Below are 25,916 nucleotides of genomic sequence, written 5' to 3' on the forward strand. Positions count from 1 at the left end.
CGGCAGTGAGCATTTATGAGGCGATAGAGCCTGCCTTTCTTTGAAATTTTGTAGTTTCTATTTGTGTTGCCTCACGGTTTTAGGGCTCTCAGCCCTTAAAGCAATCCAAGAAGTACCTTGACCATTACTATGATGACTCACTGTGACTCCATGAGAGAACAGAGATGAGCAAGGATGAGTCAATAGTCTACCCATTCATATATTGTCTTGCCTACATTTCCTGCTATGTGAAACACTGTCTTCTCTGGGTTCTGCATAAACCACTCTTCTATTTTTCTCCCTCCCCTTACAGAATGTCGTACTCTGTTCAAGTATCAAGTTAACAGGGTGCTTAAAAACAGAGGTAATGGTTGTCGTGTGTAGGACCTGCTAATAAGAAGGTGATTCTGAAACCAAATGCTGGCTGGAGCACACACTGTTTTTCCTCTGAGCTGTGACTACCAAGTTACTGTAACATGGTCGAGTGTGGGCTGCTAGGGATCTACCAAAAACCTATTCGTAATTGGTCTCAGGGGAATAGGAAGAGGAGAGAGAAAATGAAAAATATAGACTTAGGAAACTTCTAAAAAATACCGTAACTGAAGAATCTGTATCTGTAGAAAATAGTCATTTGTGCATTTTTTAAATTTTACTCTTTATTACCAGTGATTTCTGGCAGACAATTTCAAAGTCATGATCACTCAGATGCAGCCAACATGGGCTCTGGAAAAAGAAAATACAATATTTTTGTCGAAAATAATGAAGACAGATACAAAAGGAAGTGTTTCTTTTTCCCAGGAATCCTAGCTGACCTTTTATTATTTTTGGAAAAATAAACCAATACCAATATATTCTATTTCCGCTTTCAAACAGTCTTAGGATAGATGTTAAAAATTTTAAATGGCTTTATTCCTCTCTTTAAGGAGTATTTGTTTCCAATATATGTGCAGATGTTTCTGTTTCCAAAACTGACTTTTCATTTTAAAGACACTCTTGTGGTACTCATACTTCCTTACTTCAGTGGTTCAAAAGCTTCTGATTTTAATGGAGCTGAGAAATAGATATTTGACTCTAGCCCAGCATACTCTCTTAACCATCTGGCGTCTGGTTTGAGTTAGTGACGTAGAGCATGGTGTGAGCCTTATTGTTGCTACAGTCAGACTGTCTCCTGCTTTTAATGCCTAAAAGTTGTCATGATCATGATCACCTGCATCGTGCCTTCCCGAGCTTCCAAGCCTGATAACTATATGCGGTTCATGTGTTTGTTGTCCTTAGGTTCTGCCTCAAGAACTGTCCACCCAATGACCTGGAATGTGCCTTGAGCCCATATGCCTTGGAATACAAACTTGTCTCCCTCCCATTTGGAATAGCTGCAAATCAAGATTTAATCCGGCTGGTTGCATACACGCAGGATGGAGTGATGCATCCCAGGACAACTTTCCTCATGGTGCATGAGGAACAGACTGTTCCTTTTGCCTTAAGGGATGAAAACTTGAAAGGAGTGGTGTACACAACACGACCACTACGAGAACCAGAGACCTACCGCATGAGGGTTCGAGCCTTATCCTACAGTGCCAATGGGACCATTGACTATCAGACCACATTCATAGTTTATATAGCTGTGTCTGCCTATCCATACTAAGGAGTTCTCCAGCACCTAATCCACATATTTAAACTGCATTAATCAGGGGACTCAAATCACCTTCCAGATTACCGTCTCCTGAACAGTCACAATCTTGGCAACTTGAAAATGGTGCTATGCTCTGTTTTGCGTGTCTTCCTTGGGACTGCTGAGGGATTTTCATCATCCCACCACGGTCATATCTTTTGGTAAGGTCTAGAAAAGTCCCTATTATTTTCTTTATTTATTACACTGGAGCAGTTACTTTCCAAAGATTATTCTGAACATCTAACAGGACATGTCAATGATGTTTTATAGTAGCATAGTAGCTAAGATCATTTTCCTTAAAAAAACAAAAATAACTATAATCATAATTCAAAGCCAAGTAGATTTTCTTAGCATTTCACCATTTTTAAAATAATAAAACCAGTTGCTATGTGTTTTGATTAAAACTTATTAAGTAATTTATGAAGATGCTTTTTAAAAAAGTATCGATACTTTATAATAGGACTTGTACATGTATTTTCACTTTAAGGAAAAAAGAAACGTCACTTATTTTAGAAATAGAGTACAGCTTCTAGAAGGTTAGTTAGATCCCAAATGGTGCTCACCTTGATTGAACATCCAAAATAAGGATATTTTCAGTGATTTTGTAAAATCAGCTGGAACCACTTACGATAATAGAAAGAAATGTTACTTTGTCCTCGGATGATTATTCACAGCGTGGATCTTTGCTCTAATATTTTGATATAACCGTCCATTCAATTAGCTCCATAAATTTTACAGTCCAGCATTTTTTTATTTTCCTATCAATTGGAAATAAGTTTTTTTAAATACCAATGAGACAGTTTTCTTTGTATTTTTCTTGAAAATCTTGTATGTTCAATTAGCGTAAATGTTAAACGTCAATACACTGTACATGGTGGTAACAGACTCTAGAAGCAATTGCCAAGATGTATTCTATTTTTATGAATTGTATATATAGTACCTTAGTGTGTATTTTCTATACAATGTCTTGACGGACTCTTTTATGAAATTATTTTATAAAACAAAAAACAGCGTTACAGCAAAACCAGCCTAAATAAAATATTCACATCCTTTTTCTTAACTTTGTCGAAAAAGCTAAAATTTGTTTCCTGCTACAGCTATAACACACATAAAAGTTTATAGTCATACACATGTATACACACACACGTGTATGTCATACATATCATGATTTAATCATCACAACAGCTTTTGAGATAGCTAGTATTATTATTCACATTTCATAGGTCAAGATCCTGGGATTCAGATAACTTATGTAACTTTCTTAAGACAACACAGCTAATTAGTGGCAGAAATGGCATACCTCCTACCTCTTAGGACTCCAAGCCTTTATTGACTCCACCTTTATTGCATGACAGTTTTCTCACTTACCTAAACAGTTCTTTATAGCTCATCTCAAGTGAATTCATCTCCCGCCTGTGATGATAATAGACTAGCGAAGGCCTAACCATGGCCTGTGATTGAAGGACTTTACACAGAATCACATTATTCAAAGAAACCTAGATAAATCATCTAGACCACAGCCTGGCAGTCAGGCAGGTGATTGTTTAAATCAGTGTTTGCCAAAGAATATTCTATGGAACAATCGTCCAGTTAAGGTACTTTGAGTCCACTGGGTTCCATGGTCAAACAAATTTGGGAAACACTGTATAGTATGTCCTTCTCTTAAATATTTATTATAAACATTGACACTTAAGGATCTTGGAGGTTCAGTAGTGAACAGATTTAATTTGTTCAAGTCAACATTTTCCAAAATATGTAATCGAAAACCTTTTTTTCCCTCAATATATTATATCTTACTGAACACTTGGAGAAATGATGATTTTGTGCAGTCAAGATGTCTGCTTTACTCCTCAGTCCTTAGAAAAGACACTTAACGGCCTACTTTTGTAAACAATTCCAGCACACGACCCTGACCGTTGAGCTTTCTAAAATTAAACCACATTAATTTTGCTCATTTCTTCTGTCCAATATTCTGCAAGCATAGAGAATGACAATGCAGTGACAAGCCATGAGCTGCTACACAGTCGTTAGTAGGAATAGACTCCTGGTTATTATGATAATTGACTTGGAAATTCCTATATAGAGCCAGAAGACCCGTCTACAATCTTGACTTTAATCAAGTACTTTTGACAAAATTTCCTTGAAATTTCTCAAATTCACCCTAATGGTTGAGCGGAGTTAGTCAATAATATCAATTATCAAACCTGAATGTTCCACTAGGATGACAGAGCAGAGTGTTGAAGACCTCCGTGGCATCTAGCAAAGATGCAAGGAGCAAGCCCTCATCTTGTATCTTGCTATTACAGTCCTCTGAGCCTGCACATTCCCCAAATACCCCAGATAGGATGGCTAGTAGAAAAGAGGAGGTCTCCAAAAGAAAGAAACCAAGGGCGCGGATGGGAAATCTAATAGGTAATGTTAGAATCAAATACATACAATCCCTTAGATGTCATGTGAAGTCTACCTACAATATAATTACTCAATCTAATGTTAACATAAAAAGAAGTATGATCTACACCAGTGGTCAGCAAACTTTTTCCATAAAAGGAAAGATAGTGAATATTTTAGGCTCTGTAGGCCGTATGGTTTCTCTTGCTATTACTCAACTCTGCTGTTTTAGTACAAAAGCAGCCATAGACAATATGTATACATGTATACATGTGTTCCACTTTATTTACAAAATCAGTCTGGATTTGGCCTGAGGGGCATAGTTTACCTCTGATCTACACAATGAGTATAATTCTTCTTAACCTTCAGCCCAATCTACGCTCAGAGTACAGAGTACAGGCAATGGCTCTGATCAGTTTTGTAACAGGATTCTGCCTCTACATGTGCAATCCTGCCACATCTCTATAACCCGTTCTCATTCTTTATATTAACCCAGCCTGCAGACTTAGTTGTTGTTATGTTAGCAGCCATGTGCAAGCCCTGCTCTCCCTTCCTAGACACCCCATGCACACACGAACATGTTTTGCAGAGCTAGATAATAACACTCACCAGAACTTACCATTTTACATTTCAGTCCATCTGGGTGAGCCAAGTAGAGCAAAGATATGACACTCCCTCCCAAGACAGAGACCCATTTGTCCAACTGGCTACTTGATATTTTCTTTTGGCTGTCTTACTGCCATCTCAAACTCATAATCCAACATATGGTTAACCCAAACCCTTTCCACATATTTCCTACTGCCTACGAACCTTCTTGTTACAGTGGTCATGTGATTCCATTCTGTCCAATAAGATGTAAGCAGAAGTCACTTGATGGGGTTTTTGGAAAATTTCTTTAAAAGGGAAGGTCTTGGTAGTGTGCCAAAAAAGGCATGCTCTTTGCCATCTTTCCATGCTCAGAAAGTGGACAGAGATGTGGCAGCCATCCTGCAACAATGAGGCAGCAACACTGAGCGTGAAGACCTACATACTAACTAAGCATGGAGAAAGAAGGAAAGAGCTGAGACCTTATGTGACATTGGTGAACCATTCTATGAGCACTGGAATAACTTCTGTTGTATGAGGTCAATAAACTCCTTACATATTCAAGTGCTTGTTTGTTGGATTGTCTATATTTACAGCTGAAAAATTCATGCCTGGGGCATGACCCTCTAAACTTTTTCCTCCCCTAGTCTTTCCCAACTAAGTTAATGGTACTACCGTTCAGCTGTTACTCCAGCTGAAACCCTGGGATTCATTGATAAGTTCTCACTCACCCAAACTCCCCAAATTCAGTTTATCAAACTATAACTCTCCATCTCTACTGCTATCATCCTAGGTGCTATAGACAATGTGTCTCCCCAAAATTCATATGTTGAAACCTAATCCCCAAAGTGATGGTATTTGGAGCTGGGGCCTTTGGAGGGTTAGATCATGAAGGCTCTGCCCTCATGAGTAAGGTTTGTGGCCTTTTAAAAGAGACCCCAGAGAGCTTCCTAGCCCCTTCCACCAAGAGAGAACACAACAAAAAGACAGACCCTATGAACTAGGAAGAAGGCCCTCACCAGATATTTAATCTGCCAAAGCCTTGATCTTGAAGTTCCTGAACTCCAGAACTGTAAGAAATAAAGTTCTGTTGTTTATAAGCCACCCAGGCTATTATATTTCTGTTAAAGCAACCACAACTGAATAAGACACTAAACAAGGTCACCATCATCTCACACAATACACTCTTAACTGGTTCCTTCTCTGCTCCTGCTCTCCTATATCCACTTTCTACCAGACTGATCTTTGAAAAACATCAGAGCATGTCATTCCATCAGTGACTTTTCATTCCTCTTTTCTTTCGTGGCCCAAAAGTCTTCTATGATCTGGTTTCTCCCTACTGTGTCATCTTAAATAAGCTGAAACTACATTTCATTTTTTTGCACAGTTCAGAGTGTGGGCCGAGAGAGACACTTCACACACAACTGGGAAGGCAACAGTGAAGCTGCAGCCATGTTGCTTTTATACTTGGAAGGTCAGTGCAGGGGCACCAGGTGCTGTTGCATCTCATGGGCATTGTCACTATCATCTGGCTCCCCTTGTTGGTGTGGGACAGTCATTGGTGTGGGATGGCTATTCCACCTCCCAACGAATGTTCTACGACCACCGGGCCAGATGTGTATTTATCTCTGTGACAAACAGTCCCAGGTTTTTCTGCAAGAGACCTGTATCGAGTGGAGAACTGACGATGATGAGAGACCAGCACACATTCCAGTCTGTGGGTTCCAACTCATATTTGTGGATTTCAGGTTGTCCTTACTCTCCTCCACTGCATGTCGATCTTCCCAACTCTCAGCTCAGCTGACATCAAACTCCTACCTCAAAAGCAATGCTTTAAAGAGACTTTATAGTGATATTAAATCACTCCTCAAGCTGCATAAGGTCAAACACACACACACATACCCCACAGTTTCCTAGTGGTTAAATCTCTGTGATAGAATCTGACTGAAATAGACTTTAAATGGATTCTCTGAATTGGTTCTGAGTTATCTTTAACTGGTTCTATGATCTAGTCAGATTTAATGGCATTAATAAACTTTCCCAAGAGGTAAAGTGGACACTGATAGTTCACGGGATGCAGTGCCAAAATAGCACTTATGTTGCCACCAATAGACACTTGTAATCAAGTGCTTATGGAAGGCAAGGCTTTGAACAATTAACTATTTGCTCCTACAGATCGTTTTAATAAAAGTGGAGAGTATGTTGTTGCTTGCTTGCTTCTAAGTGCACTGGAGAACATGGAGAAAGAAAATCATGAGTTCAGGGCCTTAAATTCCCAACTAAGGATCTGCAAAAGAAAAGAAAGTAGAATGACGACCCAAAAGAAACCCTCATCTCCTATAACTGCAGGGCCAGGTTTTCCGAAAACCAAACCAAAGGTCTAATTCTGTGAGTGGCTGGATTATAATACAAATGTAATTCCCAGTCTCACAGGTTCTCTTATGTTAAAGTTAGAGCACTAGTTGAAAAAGAAATATGGTCCTAAAACTTGGGATAGAGACATGTGAACAGATTTTGATCTAGCTGGAAACCTTGAACCCTAAATCTGGTGTGTCTTTCTTTGCCAAAAGGAGCCGCCCTTCCTCTCTGTCTGAGGTAGTGACTTCTTTGTCTAAATAACCTGTCATGGCCTCTCCTAAAGTGCTTGCAAGAGACTCGGAGCTTCCTCAAGACCTACCCCCATCATCTTTCGTTGCTTCTAGACCTACAAGCAGACTTACGCTTATGGAATCCAATAACAACAAAAAAAATGAAGCTTGTATTTCATGTTTAGTTTTTAATTTTCTATTTCTAGTACAGATTTTCCTGTACTCACAATGACGTTACATCCTGATAAACTCATCATAAGTTGAAAATATCGTAAGTCAAAAATGCATGTAGTATACCTCACCTACCGAACATCATAGCTTAGCCTAGCCTACCGTAAACGTGCTCAGAACACTGACATGAGCCTACAGTTGGGCAAAATCATCTAACACAAAGTCTATTTTATAATAAAATGTTGAATATCTTACGTAATTTATTGAATACCATACTGAAAGTGAAAAACAGTGGTGGTCTGGGTACAGACTGGTTGTGAGTGTATCGGTCGTTTACCCTCATGATCGCGCGGCTGACTGGAAGCTGTGGCTCGCTGCCACTGCTCCACATTGCCAGAAAGTATTGTACTGCATAGCACTAGCCCAGCAAATGATCATTCAAAATTTGGAGTACAGTTTCTACTGAATGTGCTTTGCTTTCACACCATCGTAAAGTTGAAAAATGATAAATCAAGTCATCGTAAGTCAGAGACCATTCATAATTCATTTTTATTGCCATTTTTAAAGAAATCATCTGCAACAGATTTAAACTTAAAAAAGCCCCCAAAAACTGGACCTTTACCAAAGGTAGTTGGAGAAGCACTGTCCAATACCATGAACAAAAATTATAAGCCACTATTTCGCAGAGAAGGAAGCTGAAGCTCGAAGAAATAGCTTGTTGAGAGTCTCATCACTATTGGGGGATGCAGAGCTAGGGTTTGGCCCCAGGCCCACCTAACTACAAAGCTGTATCATTGTCAGTATTCTGAATAAGGAAGTTCCGATCAGCCTCTTCAGAAGCATCTGCTTATACTCAAGCGTTATAATTGTGGTATGAACATGCCATAACTTTGCTGCTTTGATAAAGTATCTTCAAATCTCCCACTAAACTGGGACCTCATCTCTGGAGATTAGTGTAATGGCAGCTATGGCTCATCCTTGAAATCATCAATTGGAATTAGGCTCTGAGCAGTCTGGGGATCTAGCCTGACATTTCACTAATACTGGATGACCTCCCATGAATCAGAAAGAATGCAACTTGATGCCGCTAAGAAAATTCAGCACTCCCCTTTCCTGTGTGGAAAATTGAGGTTTTAAAAATCATGATTAGGTCAACTAAAATCAAAAAGACTGACGATTCAACTGATTGGTTATTTATCTGAAAGTTCTCAAGACCTGAGACATCTTTGCCTCACAAAAGATTATCTGCAGTGGCTGCCCACATCACTGGAGGCGAACCCAGATTTCCCTGTAACTGGACCCCAATTTATCTTTGCAACGTTAATTCCCCAACACATCCCTGTATGTGCCCTGTTTTCCTGGTAATGGCATCACAACTTCCCATGATTCAGTTTGTCCTCTATTTTCTCCTGTTGGAATGCTCTCCTTTTCAACTCCACATATTCAGTTCTCACCCACCTTCAAAGCCCCGTTTAACGCCAGATCCTCCATCCGGACTTCCCTGATCCTTTAAATGAAAGACCTCTCTTCTGCCTCTGATCTCACACAGTCTTCCTCTGTACCTCTGTTATTTCATTTCTCACCTTGTACTCTGTGTTATGGTTGCTTGGCACGTGCATTCTCTTGTCTCCTATGCAGCAATAGCTTTGGATCCCTCTCTTATCCTGCACTGTTCTTAGCACAGGACATTCTAATATATGTCCCACACACTATGTGCAAGGATGGCTGACTGACTGACTGAATTTAGATAAACGAAGCTCGAGGTTTATAATTAAATCCAAAGCTACCCACAGAAATCATTCAGATATTTATTTATTCATTCAAAAAGTATATATTGAATGCCTGTTATGTGCTGGGCTCACTGATAAACGTGAGGAATACAAAAATGAAAAGATGCCAGTAGCCCGGTGAGAATTCCTATATAAAAATAAACTATAATTCAATGTGATAATTATAATGAAGGCCTGTGCAAGGTGTCATGGAAAGATAGGGTAAACAGAGTCCTAAAACTACCTGGGGAAAGCATATGAGAGTCCAAATTTCAGATGATAAGAAGTAAAAAGAGGAAAAGGACACACACATCTTCTCTTTAAGAAAATTTCTCAGAAGTCTCCACACAACAGTTTCGCTTCTATCTCAAGGGGCCAGAACTTAATAGCTGCAAGGGAAACAAAGAAAGTAACATTTTGGCTGAGTTCCATGCTCTGCTACTAACAAAAAAAAGAAAAGGAATCTCTGCCCCACGGGGCTGAGAGAGTGGGAAGTGTGATCTCCGAAGAATGAGAGAGAGTTCCTTGTTCCAAAACCTGTGAAAGAAAGAGGAGCAACCTGGTGATAGAGGAGAACACTGGATCAATGTTGTTTTGTCTTTACTATGGGACAGAGATAAAAGCTATAGGGAGATTAAAGATGAAGACAAGAGAACATTTGATAGAGCGAAATCCTTGAAGACCTGGAAAGATTGGAATCCAAAGCATAGTAGAGGATACGAGGGATGAACAAGAGGGATTGTCTTAGTCTGACTGGGCCGCCACAACAAAATAGCACAGATCTGGTGGCTTAAACAACAGGAATTTCTTTTCTCATGGTTCTGGAGGCTGGAAGTCCAAGATCAAGGTGTCTGTAGGTTTGCTTTCTTCTGAGGCCTCTCTCCTTGGCTTGCAGATGGCTGCCTTCTCCCTGTGTGCTCACATGGTCTTTCCTCTGAGCATGCATCTCTGGTGTCTCTTCCATAAGGACACCAGTCCTATTGGACTAGAGGTCCACTCTCTAATCCTCCATTACTTTACGTCCTTAAATGCCCTTTCTCCAAATACAGTCACATTGAGTGTTGGGGCTTCGACATATAAATTTTGGGGAAACATAATTCAGTCCATAATAGTAGTGAATATTAGAAAAAATGAAGGATGGATGAAGCTGTAGTTAAGTTTCCAAGGATGTGAGATAAATAAAGCCATTTAAAGGTTTTAGGGGTAAGGATGGGGGTAAATATTTGTGATAGCTCTTGTGGAAAATAGGAGATGGAGTAAATTTGAGGTAATACTTAGCAATGATAGAAGTCCAGCTGATATTGAACATCAGAAACTTTCTGGCTCCAATGCATTCGTTTGTGTCACTCTCTCCATATTCTGCCAGTACCTAAGGGTCTGCATGCAAAAACAAACAAAAAAGCATGTAAATATTTAGATGCAGAGTTAAGAGTTTTCAGGGTTTGAAGAGAGGTGGAACGCTGTCAAATTCAAGTTGGGACGCGTGGGGTGACAACAGTTGTTAGAAATGAATATATCACTGTCTTTATGAGGACAAGAAGGTAAGAGAGTTCACACTGGATAGCATCTGCTTTTTCTGTAAAATAGATGTTAGAGTTTTGAGAAGAATCGAGTTGTAGAATATCCGCTAAGAAGAATCAGAAAAAGACTCCATAAAAAATATGCACTAAAATTGGCAAACCTTGCTAAGAGCATGTTCGAGATCAGATAACCTGATTATTTATCGACAACAGTATGTAACTCCGTGTCAGCAGCTGAAATGGAGTGGAGAATGTAGGTGGTTCAATTTGTCCATAATCCAAGCTTTGCTGAGTGGTAAAATGCAGGAAAGTTGGGGCACTGGTTCTACTGAGAGTGATGTCTCAAGAAATGGATGATGGATTCTAGGCCAGAGAAAGAAAGAAGCGAAACCAAGAAATGAATAACAGACCAAAAAAGCAAGCTAAAGTTAAAGACCTGAAGATTTATTCATCTACCCATTTGAAACCTATTTCTTTTTTCTTTTTAATAGCTTTATTGGGTGTATAATTTATAAACCATGAATTTTACCCGTTTCAAGTGTAAAATTCAATGACCTTTAGTAAATTTACAGAGTTGTGCAACTATCACCACAATCTAATTTTAAAATGTTTCCATCACTCCAAAAAGGTGCCTCATATCCGTATGCAGTCACTCCTTGATTTTATCTCCAAGCCTAGAAAACCACTAATCTATTTTCTATCTCTATAGATTTGTCTTTTCTAGACATTTCATGTGAATGGAATTATAAAATATGTGGTCTTTTGCATCCAGCTATTTCCATTTAGCATAACGTTCTTGAGATTCTTCCACGTTGGCAGTATTTCATTCCTTTTTTTGCTGAATAGTATTCCATTGTGGGAATACACAACTTTTACTTACCCATTCCTCAGTTTCCAGTGTTTGGCTATGATGAATAATGCTGCTGTGAAAAGTCACGTGTGAGTCTTTCTGTGGACATATATTTCATTTTTCTTCCATAGATACTTTGGATACCCAAGGACCTAGCAATTTTACTCCTAGGTATCCATGTAAGAGATGTCCACGCAAAGACAGAATAAATTTATGTTTAAATTTGTAAGAAATTGCCAAACTGTTTTTCAAAGTGGCTGCACCACTCATGTTCTCAGCAATAATATATGAACATTCTAGTTTCTCCGCCTCCTCACCAGCACTCGTTATTCCCTATTCTAGTGGATATGGAGTGATATCTCATTTTAATTTTCATCTTGATGAATGATTGTGAGCCTCTTTTCATGTACTTATTGGCCATATAAATATCTTCTTTGGCAAGATGTCTATTCGAGTATTTTGCCCATTTTGAATTGGGTTGTCTCTTTATTGTCGTGTGGTAAGAGCTTTTTGTATGTTCTAAATACAAGTTCTTTATCAGATATCTGATTTGCAAATATTTTCGCCAGTCTTTGGCTTATCTTTTCATCTTCTTAATCGTGTCTTTCAAAGTACAAAAATTTTAATTTTTATTGAGTCCAATTTATCAATTTTTTTCTTAATGGATTATGCATTTGGTGTTGCAGCTAAGAAATCTTTCTCTAACCTAAGGTCACAAAGATATTCTCTTAGGCTTTTTTCTAAAAGCCTTAGAGTTTTAACTCTTGCATTTAGGTTTAGTATACATTGATTTAATTTTTGTGTATGATACGAGGTAAAGGCCTAAATTCATCCTGTTGCCCATGGATATCCAATTTTCCCAGCACCATTTTTGAAAAGCTAACCTTTCCTATTGAATTGCCTTGGCATCACTGTCAAAAATCAAATTAGAAAAATTAAGTACTGAAGCTTTATAATAAGTTTTGTAAACAAGAAGTGTAAGTCCTCTGATTTTTTTCTTCCTTTTCCTGATTATTTTGGCTATATTAAGTCCCTTGCGTTTCCACGTAAGTTTTAGGATCAGCTTGTTAACTTCTATGAAAGAACCTGTAGGCTTTGGGTAGAGATTATATTGAAACTGTAGATCAATTTGGGTGAGTAAAAACTACTCCTGAATCGTAAAAAAATGGTTGCAAACAGATTCTGGTGTCAGATGACCTGAATTCACAACTAGTTCCACTTCCTACCACATCATCTCGGGCAAATTAATCTCTCTAAACCTTAGTTTCCTCATCTTTAAAATGGGAGTGTTAATAATACCTGCTTCTACTTGTTCAGAATCAAAAGATACATTTCCTATTAAGCCCTTAACACAGTGCTTCTTGTTAGCTATTATTATCGTATTATTTATTATTCTGTGCCAGGAATTATGTAGACACTAGAGATAAAAAGAGTTACAAGTTGAAGAAATCTCTATAAAAGAGTCGGGGGCTGGCCCAGTGGTGCAACAGTTAAGTACTCAAGTTCCGCTTCGGTGGCCCGGGATTTGCTGGTTCGGATCCCGAGTGTGGACATGGCACCGCTTGTCAAGCCATGCTGTGGCAGGTGTCCCACATATAAATTAGAGGAAGATGGGCACGGATGCTAGCTCAGGGCCAGTCTTCCTCAGCAAAAAGAGGAGGATTGGCAGCAGATGTTAGCTCAGGGCTAATCTTCCTTAAAAAAATAAATAAATAAATAAAAATAAAAAAATATAAAAGAGTGGGCTTGCCCTGGGTCCTGCGTGTGTGTTGCGTTGGGTGGGTGAGGGGTAAGAAGGTAGCATGGGTGTTGGTGGGACACAGGAAGATGGATCCTAGTAGGAAGACATGTGAAAGGGAAGAATGACTGACTCCACCAACTTCCTTTAAAAAAGAAGAAAAAACTACCCGAATTTTATGTTCATTCAACCAACACACAAACTTCATACTCTCTATCTGCAATTAAAAATTGGTAACAAAGGCCTTATTCTCATATCCTTCTCCTGTTTAGTCTTGTTTTTTTTTCTTTAAGACTTATGTCCATTTTTACTTGATTTCACAGAATAATATTGCGTCCATAGATGGACGTGTGTGTGTTCGGGGAGGGGTGTTATTGGACTCAAGCCCAAGGAGAAGCCTTATGTTCTAGCCACCCTAAGAATGTTCATAAATGATCAGACATTTTCCCAAAGAAGATATACAGATGGCCAACAGGCACGTGAAAAGATATACAACATCACTAGCTATGGGGAAATGCAAATCAAAACTACAATGCGATATCACCTTACACTTAGAATGGCTATAGTTAATAAGACAAGAAATAAGTATTAGAGAGGATGTGGAGAAAAGGGAACCTTCATAAACGGCTGGTGGGAATGCAAACGGGGGCAGCCACCGTGAAAAGCAGTATGGTGATTTCTCAAAAAATTAAAAGTAGAAATACTGTATGATCCAGCTATTACATTACTGGGTATTTGTCCAAAGAACATGAAATCAATAATTCAAAAATATATGTGTACCCCTATGCATTATTCACAGTAGCCAAGATGTGGAAGCAACCCAAGTGAATGCCAATGGATGAATAGATAAAGAAGATGTGATATAGGTGTACAATTGAATACCATTCAGCCTTAAAAAAGACGAAACCGTGCCATGTGAAACAATGTGGATGGACCTTGAGGGTATTGTGCTAAGCACAATAAGTCAGAGAGAAAGACAAATACCGTATGATTTCACTCATATGTGGAAGATAAACAAAGATAAGGAAGACAGATTGGTGGTTACCAGAGAAGAGGAAGGGGACAAGGGGTAAAGGGGCACACAGGTCTGGTGATGGATAAAAACTAGACTATTGGTGCTGAACACAATGCAGTCTATACAGGAAATGAAATATAATAATGTACACCTGAAATTTATACAACGTTAAAAGCCAATATGACCTCAATCAAATAAAAAAAGAAAAGAATATCCCTAATAATAGCAATGCACTTTGACAATGGGACAATTGCTTGCTTTCTTTCCAGACAGTCTTCAGGTGACGATGAGACAAAGTCTTTAGCTGCTACATGATTTTCTGGTGCTAGGAGGCTGGCCTAGTGCGCTGAACCGCTTTGTTCTTGTCCTGTCGGTTTTTAGGCTCCCAGAGTGTCTGATTCTCAAGCCTGCAATCCACACCGTCCTGATGTTTCCAGTTTCCTCCACCTCTGAGTCAGACAGCAAGATAGAGAGGAGCTCATTGTGCTCTGGTCTGGGCTCCCGAATAAAGCAGTTCCATGTTTGGAGGTGGTGCCTGATACATCCCGTTGGTCATGGGTCATTCCAACTCTGTAGGGACACTGAAAGAATGTATCAACAGACTTGCCCAGGTATCTAAAACACATTTTCAAAATGTCAAGTGACCCTTGATGACCAGTCTGCTGATTAACTGAGCGTTCCAGGGGTCCTTGGAGGAGACAAACTGAGGCCAAGTTTTCAGTGTGTAATCAACTCTCCACTGAGTCAGAAAGCTCACTGCCAAACTGGAGCAGCAGTAGAACATGGAACTGGTCAGAATGATCATAGTTTCCCAATCACCATACTCTGCCAAGATTCTGTTTCAAATTCTCTATTCTCAGAGGAGCAGCCTGGGAATTTGGAAGTTCTTCACAGTGGTTTCTGAAGAAGCTCCTCCCTCCCTCCCCGTTTCTACCATCTCAACCCTTCTGCTGTTCATGATACATCCTAGCTGCGTCAGCTTACTTCCATCTTTGTTTCCTCTCCCTCCTTTCACATTAGCCTGTGCTCAGTAGCAGAATCATTTTCTATTAGGAGTTGCCTCTGTCTTTCTTGGAACCTGCAATAATAGTTACTAGTGATGTAGAGATGATATTATACCAGCAATCAAGATTCTCAACCAGCTGTTTACCACCCAGTCACAATCAGTTTACATGAAGAGATACAAAGTTTGAGACAAATGTGTGTTCTTTATTGTTAACTGAAGGGTTTTCCCCATTAATAATGTAGGCTTCTTTTGAACTGGGACACTTTCTGCTTACACTATGAAGAGAGTCAAGGCCCTTACCAATATTTTTGGCTTCTTTATCCTGGGCCTTTCCAGGGAAGGTATGTCTCCCATAGTTGCATGGGAGATGGACTGTAGAATTCAAGAGAGATTGTGAATCTCAAGGGAAAAATCTCAAAGAAAGAGAACACACTAGATAACAGTCTGAACTTTTAACCCTTCCATTCATTCCATTAAAAGTGCCCCTCCTTAGCACCAAAACCCATTAATAATCTTGCACTTGACCATCCATATGAGCAATCCCTTCTCTTCAAGGGAGAATTGGGGGCGAGGAGAGATGAGGCCTATTAGAAGTCAATAGATAAAAGAGATCCAAGTAGGGGCTGGCCCCGTGGCTGAGTGGTTAAGTTCGTGCGCTCCGCTGCAGGCGGCCCAGTGTTTCGTTGGTTTGAATCCTGGGCGCGGACATGACACTGCTCATCAGACCACGCTGAGGCAGCGTCCCACATGCCACAACTAGAAGGACCCACAACGAAGAATATACAACTATGTACCGGGGGGCTTAGGGGAGAAAAAGGAAAAATAAAATCTTTAAAAAAAAAAAAAAAAGAGATCCAAGTAGAGGAGTGAATAAAACTTACAGAAAAGCTCATGGTCAAGGCAACTAATTGGTACTCAAATTAGAATAGGGACAGGAACACATAACCCAAGCTTCTAAGGAGATTTCGCATCAGAATCCATAGGCCATCTGGAGTCAGGCTTTATACAAAATGTAAAGGTCAGGGCAAAACCAGACAACCAGAGGAGAGGAAAAAAATGCCCAGGAATGCCCAGGAAAATGTCCAAGGTCCAAATAGGGAATAAACAATATCTCAAATTGATATGAAAAATCCTCAGTCTAGATTCTGAGGGTCTCTACTAACTGATGCTTTATTTACTCAAGTTATCCATGTCTCCTTTTAAAGATCTACATGCATATGACCTCTAAGCTAATTTATATCACAATCCTTTGTTTCTTCACACTCTTCAATCATTCCCAATCATCTGGGGTACCCATTTCCCCAACTGGAACTCCCACTTCCACTTCTAACATATCTGAAAACTCATTCTCCGTTCAAGCTTTACTCAAAACTCACTCTTATAGGAACATATTCTAGGGCAAAACCAGGAAGTGAAAAGGATATTGGCAAAACCCTTAGCCCAACACGGGCAGTGAGTGGCTTTTTTCTCCCTCAGGTACTTCTTTTGTTTCTTTGGTCTGAATTATCTCTACATCTCATTTCTGACATGAGAAAAGATCTGTTCTGTGCAAAGAGATTTTAGTCTCTGTCTACAATTGAGTTGAATGCAATCCTTGGCATGGAGAATTTTCTGCGCTGTGCTATCTAGATAAACAGCTTTCCTTAGATTCTTGAGATATCTAAAGATGCCTTGTGAATTATTTTAGCAGGTAAGGATAAATGGCTGGGCCCTAGACCCAAATACCCACTTCATTGGGAGAATTTTTAAATCTATTTTCTATGTATAATGTCAGTTTAAAACAAGATTGGACATCCCTTTAAAGAGATTGAAAACGACTGTTCCAGAGATTTCTGTTTTCATATATTTAAGCAGCAAAGGCCGATGCAAATGCTGGACCCTCACTCAATGTGAATGGATTCTGCAATTCTGAAAGCCTGATAGAAAACGCTTTTATAAATTGTACATGCTGCTTATAAAAATACGCTTTAACATTTAGCTGAAGTTTAACCTTCTCCTGTTTTTCTTGAAAACCTACCCCTAATCCCAACCAATTTGGGTTCCCCTTCTCTGTACTCACATAGGACCACGTGCTTATCAACAGTTGTATTAGTTTGCTATGGCCACCTTAACATAATACCAGCCTAGGGGGCTTAAACAACAGAAATTTATTTTCTCACAGTTCTGGAGGCTAGAAGTCCAAGACCAGGGTGCTGGCAGGTTTGGTTTCTTTTGAGCCCTCTTTCATTGGCTTGCAGATGACTGTCCTCTTGCTGCCTCTTCACATGGTCATCCCTGTGTTTGCATGCCCCTGGTGTTCCTTTGCATGTCCAAAATTCCTCTTCTTGCAAGGACATCAATCAGATGGATTAAGGCCAATCATAATGGCCTTATTGTAATGTAATCACCTTTTTAAAGGCTCTGTCTAAATACAGTCACATTCTGAAGTATCAAGTTTCAATATATTAAATATGGGGGACACAATTCGGTCTATAACAACAGTATATGGCAGTTATGTGTAAACATGATTCCTCTAAGTCCATACCAATGCCTTCATTAATAACATATCTCTTGCGCTTAGCAGAATGCCTGGTATATATAGTAGGACTGAATCAGTGTTTGATAAATATATGAATGAATATGTAAATGCCTCACAGTTACGGTCACTGAGGAGAGTTTTATTGATTTGCCTGGATTTAGCTGGAAGAAAAAACTCTCTACATTGGGTATGAACTTAAAGACAGTTGAACGTTGCTCAAAAGCTCTTTATGATGACATCTTTGTCTCCAAAAACCAAATATCCCTGAAGTTATGGCTAATGAGGTAAAACTGCCAATTTTCTGCCACGCTATGTTATATCCATGTACTACTTAGTGCTCACTCACATGTGGATTGTAGTATCAGAACTGTTTAGAGAGTTAACAGTTAGGTGCAACAGGCAGAAGCTTGGGAGTAGAGAGTAAGATCAAATGAAAAATTCAGCAGATCAGCTGTTTTGATGTCAAGGAGACAAAACGAGATTAAGGAAACTGGGGCAGTACCTAGAAACATATGGATGGCAAATGCAAAATTCCATCAGTTTCCCCAGATGTTTGGTCTACACCAAACTTCACTCCTCCCTGTCTGAAAGTATTCAGAAGAGTGGCTGAATGTGTCATCTTTATCCTGGGTTCCTCTTACGTGTTTAGACACAGTCAAGCCTCCCAGGCTCTTGACTCCCAGGAAGTTCGGGGCCTGGAAGGCAGTAATTTACTAGATTTTGCGTGTATCCTATGACATTTCTAGGATGTGACAATAGTATTAGAAGCAGTGGTAAAACATGTGTAAAGGTAGTAAAAGATGAGACGTATATGCCTGTCTGTGTGTTATATACATCTGGATATTTATCACCAAGTGTGAGGCAGAGCTGGAAACATCTATGACAGGGGTAGAAATCCATCATAATGAACTCCACAAGGCATCCTAGCCTTTCCGTATAGAGAAACTTGGTAAAAGCACGTGAAACATGCCACAGAAATGAAACAGCTTCCTGACTCACTGTAGTGAATTAGCATGTGAAAAGAAGTTCTGTGGGCCTAGTAGGAAAGAACGGGATGTTTCACAGACATGGTTTCATCTTGTCCTCCTTTGAAAACTAAACTTTTTATGTGGTATATTCGAAGGCTCTGGTTTGGGAATTTAAGGGATGTTCTTTAATTGATTTGAATATTCAATACAGGAGAGAGTGCACAGAGATGAAGTATAATTACTCTGTGGTGACAGTGTTAAATACCTACAAAGAGAGCTGCTCTAGCTCGCCTCAGTTTAGAATTCTTTCCCGTGTTACAATACTGTGTGATAAGTGATGTGATAAGGACAAGCACAGGATACAATTAGGATGCACACAGGGTCACTAAACCAGGACTAAGTGGTCCCCTAGGAATGTAACAGCTAAGCTAAAATCTGAATCACAATAATATTAGCTGACCCTCATTGAGCCAGACACAGTTCTACATGCTTTACATATATTACCTAAATTAGTTAATGAATACTTTAACAATCCCTTGAGGTCGGCACTGTAATTTATCCCTAGCTTATAGTGAAGAAACAGAAGCATAAGAAGTGAGGTAAGTGGCCCAAACCTAATATGGGTAGTAAGTGGCAGAGCCAGGGTGTAAAGTCAGGTTGGTTACCTTTGGCTCTTGACCTCTGCCCCACTCTGCAGTGATGACCAAGAGTTACCCTGGTGGTGGCTAGGAAGGAGGGCAGGGAAAAAGAGTCAGCGGAAAAAGACCATTCTCTAAAGAGGTCATAGGTTTTGTAAAGGCTCAGAGGTGAGTGAGTAGTTGAATGTGGCTAAAAGCCTGGAGAATTAAGCAGATGCCAAAGTATGGAGGGTCCCATAAATCCTTTTAAGAAGTTTTGACTTTATTTCCAGACTATGTGAAACAATTTGTTTTGAGAGACCCAGAAGAGCTGGACCAATGAGACCAATCCTGGGAAGCTGGTCCTCATCCCAAACTGAGGAATATTGTAGGAAATTCAGGAATGGATTGTTTGGTAGTTTGCTAAAGTTCTTTTTTTTTTTTTTTTTTGCATAAAGCAAACTGAGTGAATGCCCTTATTCTAGGTGGTGAAGTCAAATGAGTTTTAGTCTCATCCCTCTTAAATGAGAATGTCACAGACACTTATCAAGGAGTCCAGGAAGCTGAGATGGACTTACTAACACCAGAAAACCAGGACTATCTGGCTCAGAAATGGGATTCCCTCAAAAATTTGAGGTCACCCAACCACTGCTTCTCTGGCAAAGTCTAAATCTGGTCATTAAAAGGCAGACAGGGTCCTTGCTGCAGATACATAGGGCGTTTGTCTTCATGACAATTCTCATTCCTGGTCTGAGGTCAAAGTTTCCAACACCTGTAGAAGGAGATAGGTCACTTGACAGTGTTTGGAAAGCCATTACAGTAGGCAGGTAAAATTCCTAAGTACTTGTTATCAAGCGAGATTAAACACAAGGATAAAATTTACTAAATTGACATTATCAAGCTTAGTGGTGTTCCATCTTTTTTGCAATTTTTAATTTCACCTTGAAATAAACCACAACTCAAATTATCTGATTGCATGCTAGGAAAATGTTTCTTAAAAAAAAGAAATATATATATATATATATATATATATATATATGTATATATGAAAAGAGAGAGAATAAAGGAGAGAGAGAGAGCTTTTTCCCAAGGTAGCTCAAAAACTAGCGTTCATTCAAAGCAGATGCGAATGAACAGGAAGTAATGTTTCTATCCATCCACTTAGCTTCCTACCTTTAGGGTATTATTCCACAGACTAAAGGTAAAAAATGAAGACACTTTAATCTTCCTCACACCTCAGGAGCTTCATTCCTATAAACTGACTTTTGAGTACCAGTGGCTACATCTGGATTCTGAGCAAATGACGCTAAGCTTTTTTAGCCTCCCGTTAGAACAGGCAAACGCATCTGTCCTCCATTGACACACACCCAGCTAAAATGTTGCAGCCTTGGCTGGCCTTTTGTCATTGCTCTCTTGACAGCAAAATAACTATCATCTGGCTCAGCTGGATCAAAGGAGGACATGCATTTGATGTAGGGCTGTTCCTTTACAGTATGACACTTCATTATTATTACCTCTTTGGCAACATCATATGGAGATGAAAAATAGGCGTCCTTTGATATGCAACAGAAACAATGACCAGACCTACAGATTGAACTTGACTGTTTGCCTGGTAGGCTCTTTCAAACTGCTGTTTCCACAGTTCCTCCATTCTTTGGAGGTTGCTTCAGACATTGGGTTTGAGAAAACCTTGAAGTTTGAGCCAAAAACAGCAAGACAGAGAGATTGTTGATACATCTGCTCCGATAGAGAAATGAGGATGTACCACAGTTTATCCACAGATCCCAGTGTGCCAAACAGTAGGGCTTGTCTCAGGCTGTCTGAATCTCCACCCCTAATCAAAGACCTCTGCTTCAGAAATGTTGGCTACCTGAGTTTTTTCACATATGTTATTACTTTCCAAGCTGGGAAGTTGAGAGGTCATTTTACACATGAGGAAACTGAGGTTCAGAAAGGATAAACAGTATGGATAAGGTCAAACTAAATTGTTTAGGCCGCATCTTAGGCTGGATGCCACTGAAGAGAGCATTTCCAAATCTTTTCATTTTTGGTTCCTCTTATAAATTTCAAATTTTACTTTGGTCACTTGAGTATGGATAATGGAAATAATTCCAGTGAAAATAAATATGGGAAAGAGTTTGGAGGGGGTGGGATTTTTGAGTGTGGACATATAGTATAGAATAGAATAAGGAATAAACTATAGAATATAGAACAGAATAAAATAATGAAAGGATAAAGAAAAAGAAGAAAGAGGATACTTATTATGGGTTGAATTTTGTCCCCCAAAAAGATATGTTGAAGTCCTGATCCCTAGTACCTGTGAAAGTGACCTTATTTGGATATAGGGTCTTAGCAGACGCAATCAAGTTAAAATGAGATCATTAGGGTGGTCTCTAACCTAACATGACTGGTGTCCCTATAAGAAGACGAAAGTCTCATGTGAAGAGACAGACACACAGGGGAGAATGCCAAGTGATGACAGAAGCAGAGATCGGAGTGATACAGCTGCAAGCCAACAAATGTCAAGGGTTCACAGCTACCACCAGAAGCTGCGAAGGGGCAAGGAAGGATTCTCCCCTGCAGGTTTCAGAGGCAGGGTGGCCCTGCTGACACCTTTATTTTGGACTTTAAGAGTCCGGAACTGTGAGAGGATGAATTTTTGTTGTTTTGAGACTCCAAGTTTATGGTACTTTGTTATGGCGTTCCTAGGAAATTAATAGAGGGCTTATGAAGAGGAGCCTGAACCTGAGGTCATCCATCTGCTCCCTAATGTGAGGTAGAATTAAGGAGATTCACCTGTCTGCTCAAAGGCCTAACATTTTCAGAATCTTCTTTATGTTCCCTTTAGAAAATCAAAACAATCTTTGCTTATGTTCAGCTTTCTAACATCTCTCCACTTCTTCACAATGGTACAGAGACCTCTGAAGCCGACTAGACGATTTCATTTGATTTCAATTCTGTGAGCAGCCCATGATATACTCTGTCCAGTCCTAGAGACTCGAACTCATTTAAGGCAGCCAGATGAATCTCAACCCATCTTGACACTGTAGTTTCCTCTTGACAGTGTTCTATCTTCTTCAACCTGAAGTTCAACCTTGTCAATAGGCAGAACTGACAACAATTAGATTTGGAGAAGTTCCATTTCCTCATGTTAACCATAGTGGACTTGTGTCGGTTTTTGCCTAACACACAACTCTCTGTGTATATAGTGGGGTACCTTGCCTTGTGTATAGTGTTGCTGGTCCACACTTATCCAGTCCCTTCCTCCAAAAATCAAAGTAAAGCAGCCTCACCTCTTGCCATCCTCCTCTCTAGGACTTTGTATAGGCCACAAGTGACACAAAGCAACCCAAACATGAAGGGATATTTGAATTATTCAAAGCAACATTGTATTTACGCTTTGTCAACTGCTACGTCCTGGCCACATTGTTTTGCTAAGAGATGATTCTATACTTCCTCTTTCTTGCTTCTGACTTTTCTTCAACATAAACAGTTGTTTCTTGTATGTACTTTTAAAGTACATCTTTGTTTGCCACCTAAGAATGATTTCTAGAAGTGCAATTTCTGGGTCAGAAATTATGATGACCCCGAGATTTCTGAGATGGATCTCCAATTGCTTGGGGAACAGGTTGTACCAGTTTACAGTCCCAGGTGGAAAACACTTGATTTTTGTCAACTTCATAAAACGTTTTTACTCTTATAAAGTTAGAAACTGTGTACGTTTTATTGTAAACTTGCCTATTTGCAAATCTACCTACAAACTAGAAACCAGACAAGGATAATTTTGAAGCTGATGTGTTCCTTTAATCCTAATTCATATTAGAGTTCTCCTTTAAAAAATAATGTTTTTTTAAAGTTTGCCAGTGTAACAGCACCTGTACAACAAATAACACACAGTTAGGGGCATAATAAGAATGTAGATAAATGAACATGAATTAATGTCTGCATGAGAGGCCAGTTTGAGGAATGGAAATCCATAACATTGCAAAGAACATAATCAAGTGTTTTTATTCTTAATTACAAATTTCCTTAGTCAGTAATACAAGAAACAATTCAAAGAAGAGTACTATCAATATTTTGCCAAATATTATTTTGTTATTCTTTAGTATTTACTTTGGAATGAGTGACTTATTAACAAAGTACAAACAAAACCACAGACAACAGATACAGAAGTGGAAAGTAAATCTCCTTCCCATCCTATGTTTGAATCTCCTACTTGCCTTCCAAGAGGCAGCTACTATTACAGCGAAACATTTCTAAGTGATATTAGTTCACTGAGGCATTCCCCAAATTCCATCAATCAATGAACACCATTCCTATAGATCAAAGCTTGCTTTGCAAAGCATTCCACAATTCCTCTTTCTACACTTGGATGAAGAGAGCATGGAGGGCTCCACGATGATGAGTGACATCTGGAGACCAACATCACTTCCCACATTACCCCGGGGAAGGAGGCAAACATCTGTGGAGTGTCTGCCTTGCCTTCCCAAAGAAAGCCTGAGAGCACGTTTCTACGTTCTAAGAGTGACATCCACTGGCGTGCAATCATAACTGCATGTGTCAGGCCTTCCAGGATCTGCAAACGAGAGAGAAATCCTTGAGTTAAACATTATGCCAGGCACAGTGATTCTCAGGCATTCACCCATGCAATACTCCTAAATTTCCAAACATAGTGACCACCTTTGTCCACTCTGAGTCCTAGAAGAGAAGATACGATAAATGCCACGTCTAGATATGCTGCATCAGCAATAGTGACGTGCCTCTGGACATTCATGCATTTGTAGAACAAATAATTTTGAGCGTATTGCACATAAACTACACACCAGTTACTGAACATCTCACACAGTGCTAGGAATAATGACGAAAAAGACACAGTCCCACTCTCAAGGGCATTTCAAATAAAAAAAAGAGGTGACACGTGCACAGATAACAGTTGGACATGGAGCTGCACATGGCAAATCCTGCATTCATCTGTGCACTTGTTTGGACTTCACAGATTATTTCATTTAGCTCTCACAACAATTCTAGAATAAGAAGAATTTTACATATAAGAAACCCAAGAGTAAGTGACTTTCCCACAGTTATACAATGATAAATGTCTCAGTACAATTTGACTCGATTCCCAAATCTGAGCTCCCAACACAAGCCTATGCAATCCATCAGCTTAGCTCAGAGATCAAGGGCAATGTGTATTCCTTCCAGGTTTTTCAGCCTGTATCTTATTTTGTGTTTTAAAAGGATATATCTATCACAGACTCAGTAAAGAATTTCTATTCCTATAGAATTATTCCTCCATTACAACTACTGTCAGACATAGTAAGATTATAAAGATATAGGAAAAGAAATCTTGAAAGTCATCAAAACTGGTAAACCATTTTCTTCTTTATATTCAGATTCTTGTTAAATTTCCTGCTGGTTTACCTATTAGCAGACTTGATAGGCCCTTAGTTTGTAACTCCTTGTCAGCTAAACTGTCCTAGGGGGAGAAATTCTGGCTTATACACTCTTGGTCACCCAAACAAACCCCAACTTTGTCATGGTTTGATCAGAGAAGCAAAACCACGAGGACGTTTTGTATGTAAGAGGAGATTAATGTAGAGATTCGACCTCACACAATTGCGGGGGTTGGCTAAATAGTTTACTTTCTGCTGTTGTTTGCACATCTCTGCCTGGGCCTGAGGTCAGCCAGGCAGGCAGGCAGGAAGGAAAGATGGTTGTGAAGTGAGGGAGAGCAATGACAAATTGGAACCCATAGGACAAGCGGGAACCCATGTTGGTCTCTTAGAGGCTCCAAGCCTCCAACTTCGATGACGTGGGTTACCTACAGGAGGAGCTGGCACTCTTCATCACAGAGCTAAACATGCACTTGGCCCAGGCATAGAAGGTGAAGGACAAGTCTGGTGGCAGCGGGAAGTGTCCAGCTGCTGTCCCATGCCAACAAGATGAACCAGCAGGCCCAGGACCAAGTGTGTAAGCTGCACCAATTGTCTGAGTCTAAAAACAGTATGGCTGCTGCTTATTTCCACCTTCCAAACCATGTGCAAAATGTCTCCTGTGACCCCCACTAGCCCGGAACTATGTCATGAAGGAAATTCTAGGAAACGTCGATCCAGCTTAGATAAATTGACACAAGACAAAGCAAAGCCCAATACACAAGCAGAATTATTTTGCGTGATGTTTTACTTAAATATCAGTTATTTGTTTCTCTCTAAATCTTTACTACGGCCAATCTTTGGCTGATTTAGCTAAATTAATATGTCAATTCCAATCTAATGGCCAGATAATAACTAAGAAAATAGGTTCCCAGTCCTGAGGAATAACAATGTGAACACTTTGTTTTACCTAATGAAGGTATCTTGTAGGGTATAAGGGAAATGGAAAATGGACACAAAAACCAACATATGCATTCTTAGAAGACTAAAATTCTTCAATAATCTTAGTATCTACCTGAATTCCTTCTAAGTCATCATCACCAGGAAACAAGTATCATTTTAGCTAGAGCAGCAGGAGACCAATGCTGGAGCTCTAGGCTTTC

General features: G+C 39.6%; 1 protein-coding gene across 8 annotated transcripts in view; it reads left to right on the top strand.

The window, feature by feature from the left end:
- HMCN1 (hemicentin 1) overlaps positions 1 to 2,708 on the top strand; it is a 437,461-nt gene extending 434,753 nt beyond the window's left edge. For all 8 annotated transcript variants that reach the window (XR_011439059.1, XR_011439060.1, XR_011439058.1 and 5 more), the window contains one exon: positions 1,255 to 2,708. Coding sequence is in view for 3 of the 8 variants with exons in the window: in XM_001491510.6 (XP_001491560.3) it covers positions 1,255 to 1,621 (367 nt within the window). In the remaining 5 variants the exon portion in view is untranslated. The remainder of the gene's footprint in view (positions 1 to 1,254) is intronic.
- The last annotated feature ends 23,208 nt before the right edge of the window (positions 2,709 to 25,916 follow it).

Source organism: Equus caballus, chromosome 5 (assembly GCF_041296265.1).
Source record: "Equus caballus isolate H_3958 breed thoroughbred chromosome 5, TB-T2T, whole genome shotgun sequence".
NCBI classification, from domain to species: Eukaryota; Metazoa; Chordata; class Mammalia; order Perissodactyla; family Equidae; genus Equus; species Equus caballus.